This window comes from Archocentrus centrarchus, chromosome 5 (assembly GCF_007364275.1).
Source record: "Archocentrus centrarchus isolate MPI-CPG fArcCen1 chromosome 5, fArcCen1, whole genome shotgun sequence".
Lineage (NCBI taxonomy): Eukaryota > Metazoa > Chordata > Actinopteri > Cichliformes > Cichlidae > Archocentrus > Archocentrus centrarchus.
The window spans coordinates 14,760,530-14,781,890 of record NC_044350.1 but is presented as its reverse complement, the minus strand read 5'-3'; the positions used below and the strand labels follow the sequence as shown (position 1 = coordinate 14,781,890).

Sequence of the window (21,361 nt, the reverse complement as noted above, 5' to 3'; positions counted from 1 at the left end):
ACGCCAGCTACTCCAGAAACTTGTCATCAGTCGTTGCTGATAGCGCCATCTCCTGGTCATCTCCTGTCTATTCAGTGCTGTCCCGCTGACAGCAGAAAGCTGTTTTGATGGCAGAGAAGTGAGCCTTTTCCCTACAAGGAAGTGAGCGGGTGTCAATGGCTGCGGCTCATCCAGATTATTGCTGACAAAGGTAAGTGGTCTGGAATTTAAAGTGGCTTCCACCTCTGTCAGAATGGTGGTCATTTCTTCAAAGCTTAGGGATGCTCGCCCCAACACCTTTCTCAGGCAGGTTTTAACAGACCGGACAAGCCTTTCCCAGAAACCACCCCACCAAGCGGCTCGTTCTGCAATAAATTTCCAGCTTATGCCCCTCCCTGAGAAGTATTCTAGAAGCTGAGGGTTTTTTAGGTTTTTCCACAGATCCTTTAAGTCTTGGTTGACTCGCTTAAAGGTCCTTGCGTTATCTGAGTAAATAACTTTGCACAGTCCTCTTCTAGCTACGAATCTTTTCAGAGCCAACAGGAAATGCTCTGTAGATTGACTGGATACAAGCTCCAGATGGACAGCTCTGGTCACAGCGCAGGTGAACAATGCAATATACGCTTTACTGAGTGCACCACTGACCTTGACATATAGTGGCCCAGCGAAATCCACACCTGTGACTTCAAATGGGGGAGATTCTGTGATTCTATCACGAGGCAATGGAGCAGTAACCTGCTGCACAGGTTTCGCCTTGAATCTTCTGCACACGGTGCATCTAGATAGAACACTCTTCACAAGCTGTCTCCCCTTTATTATCCAGTATCTTTCTCTCAGTTGCACTAGTGTGTCTCGCACACCTGCATGCATCAGGGTCTCATGGTTCTGTTGAACTAACAACTCACAATATTTGTTCTTTGCAGGCAAAATCCATGGGTGTTGTTGCCGGAAGCTTAAGTCTGACTGTTGTAGCCTGCCTTCAACACACATCAATCCATCTTCATCAAAAAAGGGCCTTAATTCTCTGATCTTTGAATCCTTGTTTGTTGACTTCCCATCCTTCATGAGATTCAGCTCTTGACTGAAGTCTTGGTGTTGTGTCAACTTGATCCAGTATTTTTCTGGTTGAAATAACTCCTCAGCGGTCAGCTCTCCCTTTCTCTTGGTTGCTAAACGTGTGTTGTCTGTAAATCTCTTTAACCAGGCTGTTACTCTAAGTACAGTCTTCAGTTTACTGTATCTTTGAAGATCTAACACCGCCTCTACTGCCTTGTTGTTTTCAGTGCTGAGATGTACTGTGACTTGTTCGCTTACTTCCAATTCTTCCTCAGCAGAGTTATCGTTTACTGATTGATCGGCGCAGTCTGCCTCAGATTCAGAGGAGGTCAGAAAGGCAGGGCCCCTCCACCATAGCTGACTCTGACTCAGGCTCGTCACTGACAGGCCACGTGTGGGTAAATCGGCTGGATTTTCTTTACCTTTACAATGAGACCACGCAGCTGGATCAGTGAGGGACTGGATTTCTACCACCCTGTTGGCAACAAACTGTTTCCACTTGTGTGCTGAGCTGCGAATCCAGTGTAGCACAATCATGGAGTCTGTCCACAGGTGAAGCTGACAGAGTTCCATCTTCAGCAGATTTATCAAGTTTCTTCCGAGCCTTGCTCCTATCAGTGCTCCCATTAGCTCGAGATGTGGCAAGGACAGTTTCTTTAGTGGTGCTACTCTGGATTTTGATGCAACCAGACTAGCCATCTTTCTGTCCTCTCCCTCCCACTGTAGGTAGGCCACAGCACTGTATGCTTTTTCACTGGCATCACAAAACACATGAAGTGTTAATGTTTTGTCACTCTGCTCATTCCTTTCTCCATACCAGCGTGGTATAGCGATCTGGTGTATCAGGGGGAGTTCAGAGCGCCAGTTGCGCCATTGTCCATTCAGATCAGGTGGCAGCTTCTCGTCCCAGCTCAGCCCTCTCTCCCACATTTCTTGCAGCAGGCATTTAACCCTAATGGTAAATGGTGTTAGGAAACCCAGAGGGTCAAAGATACTAGCAGCGTGTTGCAAAACATTTCTCTTTGTGCCGCTTATTGTCAGCTTCTCCAACAGAGGTCTTAGGTCAAAGACAAAGTCATCTGTCTGTGTTCTCCACACTAAGCCCAATACCTTCAGCACTGTTCCGTGGGCATCTGGCTCTTCAATGGGCCCTATGACTGTCTTCCTCCACCTCTCCTTAAGTGCTGGAGAGTTTGTCATCCACTTGCACAGGTCCATTCCAGCAGCAGCCATGATTTTCTTGGCTTCAGTTGTCACAGACAAAGCCTCTTCTATGTCACGGACGCTGGCCACAAAGTCATCCACATACAGTGACTCTGTGATTAGCTGTACAGGGTGAGGGTGTTCTTTGTATTGCTGAAGGTGCCTTCTCACCACAGCTGCCAACAGGAATGGGCTTGAGGACACCCCAAACACCACTCTGGTCATTCTCAACACGCGCAGCCTTTCGTCAGCCTCTTCTCTTGGTGAAGCAGTGAGCCACAGAAATCTCACTGCGTCTCTGTCTTTCTGAGCAAGAGAAATTTGCAAGAATGCCTTCTTGATGTCCGCCATGAATGCAATTTTATGCAGTCTGAATCTGACCAATATGCCAAGCAGGTCTGGGTTCAGGTTTGGACCTGTTAGCAGGCAATTGTTCAGGGACGGACAGCCGTCTTCATGTGATGAGGCATCAAACACCACTCTCAGCTTAGTTGTCATCTTGTCTTCGCGGAGCACTGCATGATGAGGCAAGTAATATTTAACTGTGGGTGATAAACACTCATCATCAGTAACTTCTTCAACTATGCCCTGTTGCAGGTAATCCTCTATCACCTCGCTGTATCTCTTGTAGAAGATTACATCTGCCCGCAACTTGCGTTTCAGTCCTTCAAATCTTTTCTTGGCAATTTGGTAGTTGTCTGGAAGTTCTGGGTTCTCGTGCCGCCATGGCAGTTCCACTTCATATCGCCCATCCTTGAATTGAGTTGTTTTTCCAAACATCTGGAGTGCATTGTCTTCATCTGGATCACTTGGTTCATGTTTTATTATTCCAAGAGAATCTACCTCCCAAAAGGCCTTAAGCTGGCTCGAAATCAGTGCCTCTTCCTCAATGCGTACATGCATACATGCTGCTTCAGTGACACTTGACATTGTCACTGGACCCTGCACAGACCATCCAAACACGCTCTCAAGGGCAACAAGTTTGTCTGTGAGCCTCTCTACACGGCCTGATACCGTGCTCCAGTAAAAGTCTGCTCCGATTAGCACTGACAATTCGGAGTCATTAGCACCATCTGCTGGCGCATCTGCAAACTGCAGACCTCTTCTTTCCAGTTCTCGCTGAATCGGCTCACCTGGAACCTTCATAACTGCAGTACAGATTTGTGGAGTTTCTATCGCTTCAATTTCTATTTTCTGTCCACTGTCCTGCATATTTTCCAGAACCAGCTTCACAGTGTTGCGTTTAGCTGCTACAGGAGTAGGAGAGCCAAATGTATGAAGAGAGAACATTTCTTGCCTTATTACTGCTAGCTTCAGTGTCCTTGACACCGTTTCACCCACAAAGCTCCTCTGACTTCCACCATCTAGTAGGCAGCGCACTACTGTCCGTCCTCCCGGTCCCTCTGCATATGCTTTGACAGTCTGTAACAACACTGTACTCTGACCCCTTGGTCTCACCTTTGGGGAATGAGTAGCGAAGGAGGAGACAACATTCTCCACTTGATCGCGGGTGACAGGTGCAGGCTCTCCATTTTTTTCACATACAGCACTGTGATGTCTTTTTCCACATTGTTCACAGAACATGTCCTTCATCCTGCAGTTTTTTGCTATGTGCTTCGGTCTCAGGCATACATAGCATCTCCCTGTCCTTTTGAGGATATCACGCCGCTCTGTTATATTGTGCGCGGGGCAATGTTCAGGTTTGTGCTCTGCACTGTCACAAAATACACAGCTCGGTGTTCTTTGGCTTGCAGTGTGCAAAGCAGCTGCTGATGACAGTCTCTGTTTTTTCTCCTTCAGCTCATAATTTGTGTCAGGCCTTTTGAATGGCCTTAGGAGGCTCTGGTTATCCCTTTCTTTATTCCCTCTGGTCAGTTGCATGGTTCTTTCTCTGCTGATGATCTCGTTCTGAAGGAATTCCATTACCTCTGAGACCTTCCATTCATCGCTCATACCTCGTTGCCTGCTGTACTGAAGTGTGATCTCCTCTGGTATCAACTGCAGCAGGATGGGGCAAAGCAAACTGCCATAAGTCTCTGACACAACTCCCAGTGACTCCAGACTTCGTATTTGGATCTCACATTCATCATAGAGCTGTCTTAATGCAACCACATCTGACGCCTTCTTCACTGGGGCAAGATTCAGGAGTTTGGTCATGTGTGCATTCACTACAATGTCCTTTCTTCCATATCTGTCACGCAGGATTTGCAGTGCATGATCATAGTTGCTGTCTGTTAACATCAGCCCTGCTACTGTCTTAGCTGCGACATCTGTGAGGTATGATTTCAAGTAGCTAAACTTTTCAGTTTTGCTTAAAGCGTCATTATTATGAATAGCTGTCTCAAACTGGTTCCAAAAGTCTCTCCATAAACTCACATCCCCATTAAACCTCGGTATTGTCAGTTTGGGTAATTTAACTGAGTTCTGTGTGAGTGGGGGTCGCTGCAGCGCGCCCCTCCTTGAGCTACTTACGCCCTCACCAGCTTGCGCCGCTCGCTGTGCACGTGTCCTCAGCGTGATGACTCTTTCCTTATAATCCTCAGTGCTCGCGATTTCTGCTTCCAAATCGTCCGTCGCTATCGCGTCCTCAATTCCTTGGTCTAACTCCCGTAATGTTTCCTCTTTAGTGGACAGGTTCGCCAGTAACTCACGTAAGCGTCCAACATCAGCGGGGTCCCGATTTAGCTCCGTGTCCATAGTTTGCAGTAGCCTCGTTGTGGCTCCACGGATCGCTCGGCGTTTCCTTATCAATCGATCCAGTTCCATTTTCCTTATCCTTGCTGACTAGATATCCCGGGTTTCGGCACCAAAAAATGTTGTATCCAATCTGTCTAGCCAGCAAAAAAAATGGAGTAGATCCGTGTACAAAATGATCACCTTTACTCAGCAGAAAACCAACGGTCACATCGGTACATCTCCATCACTCAACAACAACAAACACAGTGCATTCTGGGACATGAAATGCATCTTGGGAAATGTAGTTATAACTTCCGCTCAAACTAAGTTCAAACTGCAGCGTTAAATTAGGAACATACATTAACAAATCCTTTAACTAGTAACTGTTCACTCATGTAAATAAATCAAATATAACATGAAATCCTCAGTTGACTATAGTCGGTATTATATGGGAATATTGCCTTACTGTCCTTCAAAGGCCAACCAAACAAAGTTGCAACATCACATAAGGTCTAATCAACATTACTAATGATAGGTAACACTAGAAATTTTAGAGTTGATCAGCTTTTGTGATTGAGAATGCCAGTTAATTACTGTTAAACTGACTATTATACTCCCAACAATAAAAGCAAAATTAAAATGAAGCGTGTGCACAGACGTGCTGAAAAAGAAACTATAAATGGCAGACTTCCTTTCACAAAGAGTTCAAACTGTACCTTTAAGCATAAACACAGCTGAACCTACCCCGTCACCTCTCGGTTGGTGTTTTTGGCACTGCATTGCGTGCCCGCAAACCCCCTCCTCCCAAATCTGCTGGTGGCCCTTTGAGACTGAAGCTTGTGAAGTGAAGGACATATATGAGGAAGGCAGATGGGCACACAATACACCTTATTTAGCCGGCACAAAAGCTCCCCTACCCAGAGTGGGATAGTGGGAGGTGGGATGGGCTTAAGCTAAAGAAGTAACCATCCTCCACCTGCTGTTGTTAAGCCAAGGAAAAGCCCAGGGCTGATCAGAGTGAAACCAGAGGGTGGTGGGGTAGTGAAATTTGGTAGAAAGGTGATAGGTTAAGCTTGGCTCAATCAGAAAAACAAAAAGGGTTAAACAACATCCTCGCAGTAGATGTGTTTCTGTATGTGCATTTTACTTTTTCCTTTTGTGGGTTTAGTGAAGCAGCAAACATGTTTGTATGTTAATAGGTCTTGATCTGATTAAAGACATCTGCTGAACCTCACAACGCCATCACATCTGTTGGTGTGCGTCTGTACACTTGCATTAAATCATGTTTTGTTAACTGCATCTTATACACTTCATGCATTCACAAACATGAAGCCATACACTTCAACATTTATAAATTGGGTGGGGGATGGGGTGGGCCATCCCACACCCAGGTTTCTTGCACCTCGCCTGGGGTGGGAGTCGGGTGGTGCTTCGGGTGCCAGGCTGGCAGCATCGTGGGGTCGCTGTTGGCTCGAGTGGGGTGTCTACTTGCCCTAGCTTCAGAGGGTGGATAGATGTGGATGAATGTGTATCTTTGTGCACTTGTCACAGTCCTCGTGGGTGTATTTGGGTGGGTGAATGCGTGTGGGTAGGGATGTGTGTGTGTGTGTGTGTGTGTGTGTGTGTGTGTGTGTGTGTGTGTGTGTGTGCGCGCGCACCCACGCATGAACATATGTGGGTGGGTGTGTGTGCGCATGAGCATATGTGGGTGGGTGGGTGTGTGCATGAGCATATGAGGGTGGGTGGGTGTGCACACGTGTGTGCATGGCTGGATCTAAACCTGGGCCTTCTTGTGCCTTGCCTCCCGGCTGCTTCTCGTTGGTCGCTCCTGCGTCCCCCGCTTCCCCGGGGTGTGGGTGCCTTGGGGTTCCTGGGCCGGGCTGGATGTTCTGGCGTGGGTGTCGACCTGCTCTCCTGGGGGCTGCGGGCCGGGGCAGCTTGGGCTTCTCCGGCGTGGGGGGGCTCTGCGGTATGTCGGGCGGTTCTTGGGGACCTGGGCCCCTGCCGCCGGCCTGCACGGAGGGCTGGCCTCTGGGGGGGTGGGGGGGTTCCTGATGCCTCGAATTCCCTGGGGCCCTTGCCCCTCGACTGGGGGGGCTCCATCTGGGACCTCCCTCTCCCCTCTGCTGGGGTGGGTATGCGGTTGTCACTGGACAGTGCGGCCACGGGTTTTCGTGGCTCTTGATGAGCTGCGGATGGCTCTGATTTCCTGGGTCCTTCTCTGCCTGCCTCTAGCTTCTTGTGGGCGGAGCGGCGGCTTTCTGCCCTCGTTGGTAAGTGCATTCCATGACACAGACACTAACGCAATCACAGCATAACAAAATTGTTGTTCTTACACAATCATGCTTCATTTTGTTGTGCCTTTTCCACATAGTTATTTTTCCAGGTATTGCTTGTTCTGTTTTGGTATGTTGTCTTTTTTCTTTTTTTGTAGTTGCAGCATTTGAATTGTTTTGGTTAGTTTAGTGGTGCTCTGTCCTCTTTTTCTGTTTTCTCCCCTTTCTCTCTCCTTTTTTTTTTCTCTTCTCCTCAGCCTGTCAACTGGAATTAAATGTATATGTACACAAATAAATAAAACAAACAAACAAATAAACAAACAAACAAAACACAAACATTAACAAGAAAAGCTTATAGAGACTCTATAGAGCTTATCTTGGAAGAATAAATATGTTTGGCACAACAGTGCATTCAGATCACAATTCTGCTTGCAAACACTGCCAGACATGACAGGCTTTAATTAAAAAAAAAAAAAAAAAAAAAAAAAAATCATGTTTTGTGCATGTATACAATTAGGTTCATACATTAACTTGTGAGTTATTCATTTATTAAAATTTCAAAGAGATTTTTGCCTAAGCCGCTATTAACCTTCTATTAATCAGCCTTCTCTAATACTCCTGTTTAACCTATAACACTGGGCGATTGCCGCTGATGCACCTGTGACCTGCCCTTACCTGCCGTGAATGGCTGGTTAAGCACATCACTACTGAGACGTCTGATCAAACACGCTTTAAATTATCATAATTATGCGCCTGTTTGTCCTATTGGAAAAATCCAAATGGTTTATGAGAGCTTAGAAGTTGCGCTTCACAGCCAGCATAGGGTTATTGCATCAATTGTTGCTGGAAGTCTGCGAACAGCGGGACATTTGAAGTACGACACGTTCAGCTTTATAGGGTTATGCAGCCACAAATGAGTGCAATTTTGCAGTCAACACAATAAAAACTACAGTTTTTCAACTGACTGTGAATACAAGGCAGAGATCCAAATTCAACCTGGGTAATGTAAATTATACACCCATGAGAATTTGTCCATAAAGCACTGTGAAGTTCTGTCGGTAATGGTGACAATGAACCTTTCAGGACAGGCAACTTTCCGTATTTCAAAAGAAGAAAAAAAAAAAACATTAATTTAAAAAAAAAAAAAAAAAGTGGCTGGCTAAGAGGAGGAAGTGAGAGAGGGCCATGTCTCTATTACAAAAAACACCCAGGCATCTCACTTCCCAATATAGACTGGAAGAAGACTAAGCTTTTTTTGTTTTGCTTTTTTAAAAGAGAAACTTCTGGCTTGGGAAGACAGTCACAGGTAATGAACAGACAGGCATTACTATTGAAGTGAAATAGTGAAATGGAGACTAATGACATTTGGAAACATTTTGAAATTCTCTCTCTAATCCTTCCTTTGAGCTGGCCTCAGTACAGCCTCTTTTTGGACACCCTGTGATTCATGGTGTGGATCCTCTCCTGCAGTCGATGCAACATATACTTGTGGCTTTACTGTATAAATACAGACAAGTCGGTGTGTTATCAAGTGTTTTCAATTGACAGTGGGCCACCTGACCCTTCGGTTAATCACATTTGAATGTGTCTGAATGTTTTCAGACAGACAAGTTAAATATAAGTGTAACAGGACAAGTTGCCAGAAAAAACAGCTGATATGAGAAAGTTCCACTCATTTACAGAGTTTAGCCGGGTTATTTTGTATCAAGATTTTAAGCTGTAAAGTTGCCCAACAGTAACTTTTACTTTGAGAATTGCAGGACTCTTGTCAAACACTCATACTAGAGCAACAGAATATGCAACACGTTGTATGAATGAACTATGAACAAGAAAAACCCTCACTTCCCGTTACTGTTAACACCATTCAGCACTATTTAAACCATGCTGCTTCCATATCAGGAAGTGATCACAAGACGTGAGCTGAAAATAATACACAAAGAAAGAACAAAAAGGGGGAGAATGAAAACATGAACTTTGCCTAAATATGTTAGCTCAAGAAACTACAAACTTGCAATTATGCAGAAACATAATTGCATTAACCTGGAAATTACTCTCACCATTTTCAGCTGGCTAGCTACATCTGGGACCATCATTCATAACCACAATACCACATCCTTCCAAAGTCACTTCCCTCCACAGAAAGAGACGCAAGAGAAAGGCGAGGTCAATGAGTGTGGGTGGAATAAGTTGAATTTGTTTATTCATCGGGGTCTATACTCACATAAGAGATTCACGGTACCCCATTTATCTACTCATCAAGCACGTTTACATCTTTGGGTGACACACAGTCACAAACAATACTGTCCAACAACTGATTAAATCACATTTTGGAGCTTAACTCCCTGAGATGTTTTCGAGGCTTGAGCTAATCTTATTGTTTGTGGTAAATGTCAAGCACAATTTTCCTGCTCAGTTAGCCATGATGTTGACAGCAACACAGATTTAAATAGTGTTATAATACAAATCCCACTGATCGCTGAGACTGTGACCATCAGACAAAGAAAACAAGTAGAAAGTGAAGATATCTTTTTTTTTTTACTGACAATATGTAGTCAGTGTAAAAAAAAAAAAAGGTTTAGTTTCATGTGATCTGCGTCACTGTAGCTACTGACTCAGCAATGAGTAAATAAACGACTCTCCCCACAGAAAAGGTAAATATAAACTAACACCTAGTCAATTAATTTGCTTCTCCTTGTCCAGACTTTCCCCTTTCCTTTTGCTCTTTGAAAGATGTGACTGTCTTTCAGTTTCACACTACATTCAAAGTAGTTTCAGTAAACCAACAGACCTGTTTGTCAAATTATTTACTCTTTTAAGAAAATATTTTACGTGCAAAAATCATCTTTATATAAAAGAGAGATAAAAAATATTCTCCTGACCATGAACCGCAATTCCATCTGATGGCAAAACAAATGAGAATGATTTTTAGGGATTTTATGGAATAAAATATTGAGTAAATCATTCTGTTTTACTCACTTTCCACAGCAAATGACTGATGACTAAATGTATGCTGAAAGCAGGGGGATTTCAATCTTGCTTAAGCAGGTAATCAGATGCATAATGGAAACATGAGTAGCTAATCGTTTAGCAATGAAGAGAGAGAAAAGACACGCCAAACTCACAGGGGAAAATCAGAAGGAGTAGAGAAATAACTCAGAGGTCAAAGAAAACCCTCTTCCTTCCTCTCCGTCTCTCCTTTTCCTTCCTTTACTTGCCTTCTCATGAGTAACGCATGGGCAGAGTTTTTCCTGTATCTCTGTTAATATTTAACACGTTAACAGCGTAAACTCACAGGGATTTATGATGCGTGACTGCTGTCTCAAAAGGCACTACTTTTAAAGCATCATTTAGGCAAAGACAGGATTTGTGTGCTCTGTAGTCCTAAAGGAAATTGCAGAAATACAAACCACAAAAACACACATTTAAACTGCCTGAAAGGTACCACTTCTTCTTTTCTTAAACAACCCTTAATAAGCGTGTTTACTTTAGCAGAATAATTTAAGCGTTTTCCCATAATACCGGTCGGGACCATGGTTATGGGAACTCACAAAATGTGACCAAAGTAATTAGTTACTCTGTCTAAAGTCATTTTCACATAATATCAAGGGAATCAGTTGGGATGTTGTCCAAAGTTGTTTTTTTCTGGCACCGCAGAAGGACGTTCGCTTCCCATTACTGGAAACATTGCAAAATACACGTGATGTCGACTTGACTGTTACCTGCACTATTCTCACATAGGCACATCACACACACTTTGTACAAGGAAGCTGACAACTTAAAGACAGAAAATTTTGGTAATAGAATTTCAGTGCATGTGAAAACTGCTTACAGTCAAAACACCTTAATAATGCTTCTGAACAGAGGTGTAACCACGATTAACCGATAATACTGTGGAGCCACAGCTTACTACACCGACCCATGAACGATAAATACATTTTGACACTCTTTAATAAATTAGAAATTTAAAAAACAAGCGGATATGTATTAATCAAATATCTTCTATTATAGATAAACTGCTGCCAACTACAATCATGTAACACTTATGTATGTCACAACAATAACACATCTGTCAATCAATGGGCTCAAAAGCTTCACTTCCAGCTGGAACTCAGTTCTGTCATAACGTATACCAAACCTATATAAAACAGGCACAATCCTACGCCATCTAAAAAAATAAGACATTTATCTGACCAGATCGTAAAACTTTAAACCCCTAAACTGCCTGCTGTATTCAGGCTCCTCGGCTACTGCAAACACACCACTGAGATGGCACAGTGAGGTGTTCTGACACTCAAGTCACAGATGCAGTATACTCAAACGTGAACTGCATTATTTAGCATAATTCTACCGCATATTAGGACAAAAAAAAAAAAAAAGGGGGATAGCAATGAATTCTAAAATGGAGTTCAGAAATTGTAAAGCTGTGCAGCATTTTGGCATCTGGTAAGTCTTCAAAATAATGAATGTGTTATCCCATCAGGACAGTATGAAGGCGTCTCATTTTCTTATCCGTGTGATACAACTCTAAAAATACAACCCTTTCTGTTTCGATTAAAATGTGGCCTTGAACCTTAGTGCTTCCCATAACTTGCTTGCTTGTGAGCATAGAAATGCAGGCATTGTAAGACAACACCTGCAGATTTTCACATCTTGTGAGTTTACCTGTGGTTAGACCCTTTAAAGGCAGCATAGTTCATGCTTGTTTTATGGTACCGCAGTAGTGCCCATTAGGTATTTACCTACAGACAGGGGTTTTTCAATGTATGCAAACGTGCTTCTGCGCAGTCCTCCAAAAACCCAACAGTAAACGTCTTGGCTGTGCAAGATAGCAAGATATGTTATGCAGATAGGCCAAACACCAATTGGTTCTAGCCCAATTCTGATTGTAAATAACTGGTACACTGTTAACTGTGCTAATCATTCTGTTGTCTCTATTTTGTACCTCACTTTAAAACTTAAATAAACTGGGAAAAAAACACAAAAAAACAAACAAATACTAATTGGTTGACAAGTGGGCTCACAGGTTATACCACACATATTGGACATTGCCTCCATCTGACAACATAGACAAAGGACACAAAATGCTGTCTCTTGGAGGGAAAAAAAAAAAAAAGAGTCAAAGCTATTGATAAAAATTAGGGGTGGGACTTTAACACGTTAATTTCAATTAATTAATTACGGGGAAAATAACGAATTAAAAATTTTAATGCATTTTAATCGCACTTTGCACCATGGAACGTTTCTCAGTGCACGAGTTCCAGGGATACAGATTATATCGACGCACAATGTCAAAAATTCAGGGGCCGCATCCTTCGAAGGACCCAGCCCACGAAAACCGCAAAGGCCGGAAGCGAGCGGCTAGCCTTCATATCAGCATCACCTGCCCTAACCTCTGCATGTCGCCTAGCAACCGTGAGTGCAAAGCACAGCTGTGTAAAAGCAGCTGGTGGAACAGAGAACAAACTTTTGCTCCTTTTTGTGGTTTAGTTTTAAATCTTTAATTCAAAATAAGCTGTTAAAACAAGCATAACACATTTCAGCATCAAGGAATACAGCTGAGCTAATGATTAATTTCCAACTACATTAAGTGAGACATTAATGTTGAATAAAACTATCCAGTTATGATGCTTAACTTTAATTTCAGGAGTTTGCTTATCACAGGAGCACTTCTGCCCTTCGTTGGTCTGTGTAGTAGACTGGTGGGAAAATTAGCAAAATTTTGAAGTTTAAGCTTATGTATATTGATTCATTCATTAACCAAACTTAAATTAATATTTATCATGTTTAATATTCAAATGCGATTAAAATGCAATTAATTTTGATTAATTAATTACAAAGCCCCTAATTAATTAGATTAATTTTTTAATTGAGTCCCACCCCTAATAAAAATACAAGCTTGCAACATATTATTTTAAGGACTTTCAAATCGTCAGGATGTCTCCACATCTTTGCCACACTCTCTCTCGAAAGCACACAGTTACACAGAATCGTTAATTATTCAGCTGTGTTATTACATAAAACCTTGTTTAACCCTTTAATACCTGGCGATCACCACAATAGATCTGTTACATGCCCTTATTTGCCACAAACAGCTGGTTAACACCGTATCACTGCTGAGAGTCAGATCAAACGTACCTTGAATTCCCGTAATTACGCAACCATCTGTCCTATCGGAAAAATTCAAATGGTTTCTGAAAGCTGAGAAATTGCACTTCATACACACATCATAGGATTATTACATTAATTGTTGCCAGAAGTCTGCGAACAGTGAGACATTTGAAGTGCGACACGTTCAGCTTTATAGGGTTATGCAGCCACAAATGAGTGCAATTTTGCAGTCAGCGCAATAAATACAAGGCAGAGATCCAAATTCACCCAGGTAATGTAAATTATACACTCATGATAATTTGTTTAATATGAGAAATGAAATCCATGTGGATACGGACCGCCAGCTGTAATGTGTCTTGGCAGTAATTCATCAAGTCTCTTAAATGCCAATAATTTTTCCTGTTTGGTGTTTTGATGCAGGTGTATAGCACTGTTGAACATGTAACTCCAAAAATCTACCGTAAGAGTTCAGTTCTAGTGTCTGTCATTTTCATACTCAATCATTCAGTGACCCTTCATGTACAGTCATCCAGTGAGAGACCTTGCTTGCATTCCTATTCTCATGCTCCCTTCATTGTAAGATGGAAGATTCTTCAGAAAGTCTTTGCACTGATGCACAGCAACCAGGGCTGCCAGATCACCACCACATTATCAATTGTCTGGCACAGCTACTCTCCCACTGAGATAAGGGGTAAAGATGTGCACGGACAACTGGTGTGGTGCCACATGCAGAGACTAAAAGAGGGTTTATTATTAACTCGTAATAAATCCACACATAGCACATAATAATTACAAAGGGCTAACCCCTCCCACATGAACCAGTCTAAAATTACCCCCCTCACTCACACACACACACACACACACACCTCTAAACCAAATGATTACATTCAGACATCAACAATGTTTACAGCTGGCATATCAAATGAGACATGATAATACTGTGTGACAGCAAGCAACCTCAATGTAGCACCAGTAAAGAGAATAAGAGATAACATCGAAAAAGATACTGTACCTGTCATCTCTAATGAGACAAAAAAATATATTTTTTTTACATAATGTATATATAGGGTGGCAGTGGCGCAGTGGGCAGGTGCTCACCTTGCAACCGGAGGGTTGCTGGTTCGAGTCCCCGTCTGAGTGCATGCTGTCATTGTGTCCCTGGGCAAGATCATATTGCCGAAATGTGGTGGTCAGAGGGGCTGTAGGCGCAAATTGGCAGCCACGCCTCTGTCAGACTGCCCCAGGGCAGCTGTGGCTACATCAGTAGCTTACCACCACCAGGTATGATTGAGGTGTGAATGAATAGTGCATGAAATTGTAAAGCGTCTTTGAGTGTCTAGAAAAGCGCTATATAAGACTAATGCATTTTTATTTATATATATATATATATATATATATATATATATATATATATATATATATATATATAAATAAGATGTAACAATATCATTTATATCGATATAGTCTATGTGGCCTTACAATCATACTTGTAGAGCCACCAGTTCACCTTTATCTTTGTCTCTGCACAACTTCACACTGTCCCACCTCTTCACCCGTAAATTGTGTTGCCAAATTAGTAACTTTGTTACTAGATTTAGTGGCTTTACAGACCCCGCTGGCGACTACCGACAAATTTAGCGACTTTTTCTGGTGAGGTCGACGACTTTTGGAGTGTTTTGGAAACCTGAAATCCTCCACTATATCACCATTCAGCTAAAAAATATTGAGATATTTCTGGTCCATATCGCCCAGCCCTAATTTTTTATATATATATATATATATATATATATATATATATATTTTGCGTTCACTACATCCATTAGGTTTTTAATATATATATATATATATATATATATATATATATATATATATATATATATATATTAAAAACCTAATGGATGTAGTGAATGCAAAACTGCAGTGACTCAGTCTTTGTAGCCATCACATGATGTGGCTTCCATTTTCTGATGAAGGTTTGTTTGCTACTCTACATGAGCACTCAAAGTGCTTTATACAGCATGGCACCCATTCTCACACACATTCATACAAGCGCTTTCTATCTAACATTCACACACACGCAATCACACTCCAATTAACACATTGGGAGCAACTCAGGCTTCAGGTTCTTGCCCTGACTGGATCAAAACATCAACCTTCCCATTAGTAGATGACCTGCTATACTTCCTGAGCCACAGCCAAAGGACACGGTAGCAAATTTCACAGAGCAGTCAATGAGAGGTTACGCTACAGTGAAGAGCAGAGTGAAGGAATCAGGCAAAGCAAGTTGCAGAGGATGCGGGCTGGAGAAAAAAATCATGTTGGTGCCTCTTACTATATTGAGATTACACACTTTAGACTGATTTCTTCAGTTGGAGAAATGCCACAAAACAGTGTTTGCTTGGTTTAGTTCATTTCAGAATTGGGAAGTTTTCAGTTGTATCAGTGAATGCTCTGGCTGATATACAGTACTATAAAAATACTGCATGAGCACTTTTGTTTTTTTTAACTTAAAGTCACATGTATTTACCTTGGTTTTCAATACAACACCAGAGAATTACACCAATTTTGACTTTCACACAGCTCTTTTCATATGAATGCTTGCTCATGTTTGAAGCCATCAGCATTCCCGAATTAAACTAATCCAGACTTGCAAACTCAATCCAGCAGATTATTTTTTTGCAAATTAGAGCGTGTACAGGAGTCAGTCTGTGGTGCTGGATCGGTTTAAATACCTGAACGATGACTAACTGGGTTGCTGTGAAGAACAAGGAATATTTCACATACATGAACATATTCTACACTTTGCTAGCATTTGTGAACACTCCAAGTAGCTACTCATTAATGCATCAAATTTAACAAGTATCTGTCATTTTGGCTAAACAAAACTGGTAAAAAATAAATAACTACCATGCAGCAGAAGAAAGCCTCTTTGCTATCTAATTGAATGTTCCAATGTTCTAGACTGTGAATAGTCTGTGGTGGCCTAATGGATTGGTTCAGGAGTTTATTGTCTGTTCCTCTGAGGTTCTTACCAGAAATTTTCTTACTGTAACAGCATTTAATAAAGAAATGTTAAAAAATACTGGAAAGTACATCTGCTTGTTGTGCAGGATGTGTTTTCAAAACAGAAATTTAGTCAGAGTCTGCTTCTGTCCTGTAGTTTATAGATATTTTATAAGCTAAGTTATGACTGGAGCACCAATTATCTCCAGTAGGGCTGTGCACAACTAGTCAACAAGATGTTTAAATGTTGCTGCCCTACCTGCAACACTGAAACTAGTCAATAAAATCAGAACATGCTTAACTAACGTATAATAGCAGTTACCGGTTCAAAGATATTATGATGCCACTGGGCTGCAGCTCTGACAGACGGCTGCACCCCTTTGCTCCTTTTCTCTGTGAAAGGAACTTTCAGATGAGCCGGGGGAAAGCAAACAGAGATAGCCAGCTAGCACAGCTGTCATCAGTTTGATGTAAGAAAAAAAAATGAATGTCTGTTTTTCAGGTTAATCAGAATTAACTGGAATCTAAGCAAGGAACCAAAGTAACGTGTAACAGCATTCTGCACCAGGGCGTGGATGCTACGACTGCTAAAGTTAGCCAAACTCTGCAATCTAACCTGGCACTGTGTGTTTGTGATGTTGTACACAGTGCTGCACAGTTCCACAACATTTTAAACATTTAATAAATGAGGAACTTGATTAGAGGTTTAATGCCTCCTGAAACACACACGTGTATGTTTGGCCAATGTTTAACTTCATCCATTAGGCTGTGCACAGTTTGAATGCCTTCTGCATGTTGACTGTATTTTAGAGAAGTTGATGGTCTAATTATTTTTCCTTGGTTGAATGAATCAATTAGTCACCAGAAACAGTCGTAGTTTTGGTACTGAAGAAATTAAGAAAATAGATTTATTATTGCTGCATAAAAATTATTTTACATTTTATCGGAATAACTTGTTCCTGATGACAATAATGACACATTTTCACTATTTATTCAAAAGAAAGCTCCCTCTCAGAGACTGCATGCTGGTTATCCCTCTCAAAGTTACAGTATGTAAAATCTTTACTGCTGGATGTCAGTATATTGCAGATTGCAGTCCCCTGAGCTTCTGTCTCTTACCTTTCCCAATTCGAGTGCACAATCCTAGCTAGGAATGTTCCTGGAGACTAACCGGGCATCATCGAGCAATTTGCCCTAAGGCACTTTTTTAGCGAAAGACTCCCCTAAAGTTGGCTGAGTGTGTGTTTTGCCAGACACCTTAGCTGATTTAGGTTTTGGACAGCAGGCTCCCAAAGCTTTTCATATTCCTCGTGCTCTGTGCGGTGGTTGGTTCGGAGATGATGAAACAGTTTAGTTGTCAAGCTATCTTTAACAGCAACCGTTTTCTTACAAAGTCTGCAATCTGCCGTCTTTTGAACAATGTCAGTGTTTTCAAATCCAAACCACCTCCATACAAGTGAAGATGATCCTCACCTAGGAATTAAATCTAAGGCAGTAGACTGCGAGGCTGGCAATGTTTACATTTTTTCCCATGGTGAGGTGTGTTCACTCATTTCCAGCTTTAGGTGTGTTATTTAGGCAGCTATGCTAGCACACAGTATGGGCACTCTCGATGCACATGCGCAGCAGCCTATACTAAAGCATGAAGTAGTGAACGCGTGGAGTTTAGGCATTTTGATTGTTGTTTTTTTTCCCCCAGTCTGTAGCATACTCGATAACGCCAGCTCGCATATCGTTAACACGTCAATTAAGATATTATCGTAGACAATATATATCGCACAACCCTAATGGACAATGTCAAAAACTGTCTACACAAAGGCATCTGAAACCATTAATTGCCTTCTTCAATAATGAATCGCAATTTAAATGCTGCTTAACTGTATGGTACCATGCATTATGACCAATGCTCGTTGTTCTACAAATCATGACATGCATGTCATGGGGCTGCACCCTGAGCAATGAAGCCCAGACTTCGCTCTCCCCAGCCTCTTCCTCCAACTTACCCCTGATTCAGACTTTAGCACTGGGCCTTTGTAGAGCTACGACATAACCTACCTAAGTGGCCGATGTTGGTGCTGGCGTTTATGCTTGCACAAGTGTGTTGTGTGTGTTAATGACCTGTTGGTCATGTCACAGTGTTTAACACGCGGTGCCGGCCGACAGAAAAACAAAATGCTGGGACTTTTTTCCCCTCCTGGGTCCTGCTCTTTGCTGTGGTCAGTTTTGTTTAAAGTGCAAACACATTTGTCCCTCTAGTTTTTTATCTTTTTGCACCTTTGTAGCCGGAAATGTACAGAAGGAAATGACTCAGTCTGAAGAAGGGAATGGATGCCCGAAACGTTACTATGGTTTGATGGTACTATCGCAGTAAATGATGTCCCAGGAGCGTTCCGGTGTGCGGACTGTCTTTTTCTCCTGGTATGCTGAACTTTTCTCTCGTAAGGCCTGCTGTTTTTGCCTCTGTTAGCCAGCGTCAGTAAACTACACTAGAGTCTTTGAAGGGGATGTAACATTGTTAAACTCTGATGCTTAGTGAATAAATACGAATAGATATATACAATATGAGAATGTAATCAAAGAGGGAAAGTGTGATTATTTTATTTTATTTATTTATTTTTTAAGGACACTGAAACGTAATATTAGCTGGCATAATATTAGCTTATAACCAGCTGTTATTGTTGTTTATCCGGCTCATGGCAGCTGTTGCAAGAGGGGAGGGTCGAATGTCTAATCTGCTGTTAATGAGTAATTGTGACATCACAGGAATAAATGAGCATGTTCATGCATGTTTTCATGTGTTAGAGCCCTAACTTCAGTTCAAGAGATGAGGAAGAATGCCAGTGGCGTTATTGTGTACCTTTGAGTTTTTCCTCTCTTTGGTGAAGGAGACTCCTCCTCTGACGATAAAGCATCGGTATGATGCTTCATATTTTGAGTCTGAAGGTGCAGCCACGAATGTAAAATCCCTCCACAGCACACAAACACCTACAACTTCTATTCTCCTCCGCCTTTGGCGTACTATGTATGCAGCCAGTCTCTAGGCACGTGTAAAATCCAATTAGCCAGTGGAAGAAAATGGATGGATAGATGGATGGATGGATGATGATCTCCTTCCCGGCCACTGTATTCAAATATGGTGGGGGAACACGGCAGAGTCTACAACCCGGTAACTGCTCCTATGTACTTTTAATGGATTAAATATAAGTTTAAGAGGATGCATCAATTTGTTGGCAGATGCAATTACACACTAATCTAAGAACATTTATGCGTACAACATCCTTTTTTTTCTACTAACCTCCAAAAATTACTGACTGTACCTTTAAGGACCCATCTTAAAAAACAGATGTGCAAAGTGTTTTTCAGTTTTGGGTGATTCAAACTGCCACGGAAAATAGGTTTGATGAAATTAATATTGTAAAATGTTGTGTTAACCTAACTGAAGTGTTACTGCTTTGTAACTACTTCCCTAGAAAGTGTACACTTAAACTAATGAGCGATTTTTGGCACAGTAGTTAGCCAATACTAGTTAGTTACCAGCTGCAGCTCATATTATCCTTGTTTTACTTCTTGTGAGAGATCATTTATGATGGAAATTTTACATAATTTGTAATAGTGGTTTCACCCTCCAGGACCCCCACACCAGTCACCTGATTTTCAGACTTAAGAGAGAAAGATTTTGTAAAGGAATGACCCAATATAATCAATCACATCTGAAAAAAGTTCTCACCTGACCCTCTCAGTCTTAAGGGCTCAAAAATGCTGGAAAAAACCAAAAAAAACCAAAAACAAAAACAAAAAAAAACTACAAAGTAGTGAAAGCTACAAATTAGAGAATTTCAGCCCACCCCTGTGTACTCTAAGGGCCTATAACTTGAAAAATATTAATAGTATGAAGGGAAAACTGATTTTTAATGGAGTGGCCCCATTTTACATGAATCAGTGTGCAACTGCAACAATAATTCTGTGAAGCTGTAACCCTGCTTTTATGTTTGCTCTCCAATTGGATATTACATACTGTCATACTGCTAATGTTTCACACTGAACTGTTTACTGAGTGCACTGCACTTTAACAATGACAACTATATTCACATAAAAAAGGTACCTGTGCATATTTCCACATCCAGAGATGAATGAACATGACCCTCTGTACATTCCAATCAGCTCAAAAGACAACTGAGAAGACTTGAAAGATCAACATGTCTTTATAAGTTTACACTTGTTACATGTGTTTCAACAACAAAGAAAAAAAATGGTTCACTGATGTTTGCCTGGGAGCTTGTGTGCATTTACTCTGTTTTTAAACACACAAAGCTGTCACCTGGTTCTTTAGATTTCTTTTTTTTCTTTTGTCTTCACAGGATTTTCCCTGACTGATTCACTCGTGGAAAATTTTGTGCAACAGTTACGTATGCTAACAGTCTTAAGATTACAATCCGTATTACAATGATGAAAAAAAAAAAAATTGCCTATAGTGATATTTGGCCTTACTGGGTAACATTTCAGTCACCTGTGTGTATATAGCTGTTCTGACTTCTGTCCTTTATCAATGATTGACCAATACAGAAAGTGATCTCTAAGAGGAAGATCCCGATACTGCAGTATCCCTTTACAGTCACAATGCCCTAACAGCACCCCCCTTTTTTGGTAACATCACATCTTTACCTTATCACTCTAAATGGTGTAAGTGGATGACACACAAAACAATTAGTGTGCAATAAAGAAAAAAAAAAAAATGATAAACAGCATCAACATCACATCATTTATCCAGCAATGGTCCCTGCCCCCCATCATGTGAAGCAGCACTTCACATTTGATCTGGGGGAGGGGGATACCTGTAGTGTATTAATTCAGTGTTTGCTTATAAAACACTCCAGTGTTTTTTTTACTGTGATCCAGTATTTTGTCTCAGGAAAATATGATAAAGTACTATCTTCTAGTATTAGGGGTCGAAATTAGAACTTGCTGGTAAACATCTGGTTAGGTTTTAGGGTAAGAAATGAGTGCCAGAGATGAGAAAAGCTAAAGTTGCGGGTAAACTTTTACCAACAGCAGAAAAAGAC

General features: G+C 41.5%; 1 protein-coding gene across 1 annotated transcript; it reads right to left on the bottom strand.

The window, feature by feature from the left end:
* Window positions 1–67: 67 nt before the first annotated feature.
* On the bottom strand, window positions 68–5,004 carry LOC115779925 (uncharacterized). The gene is made up of 4 exons (XM_030728825.1): window positions 4,719–5,004; window positions 4,194–4,367; window positions 968–3,488; window positions 68–131 (listed from the first exon to the last, which is right to left on the bottom strand). Exons 1-4 carry the CDS (start codon window positions 5,002–5,004, stop codon window positions 68–70), a joined length of 3,045 nt encoding a protein of 1,014 aa, XP_030584685.1.
* Window positions 5,005–21,361: the final 16,357 nt, after the last annotated feature.

What these genes read in the sequence shown, in the direction of transcription:
- LOC115779925 (XM_030728825.1), bottom strand. Translation starts at nt 5,004, where the DNA reads ATGGAACTGGATCGATTGATAAGGAAACGCCGAGCGATCCGTGGAGCC. An exon ending in ACAGCGAGCGGCGCAAGCTG is followed by an intron (nt 4,368 to 4,718) that starts GTGAGGGCGTAA and finishes ATCTTGCCCCAG; the next exon opens with TGAAGAAGGCGTCAGATGTG. An exon ending in TTTGATGAAGATGGATTGAT is followed by an intron (nt 132 to 967) that starts GTGTGTTGAAGG and finishes ACTTCCTTGTAG; the next exon opens with GGAAAAGGCTCACTTCTCTG.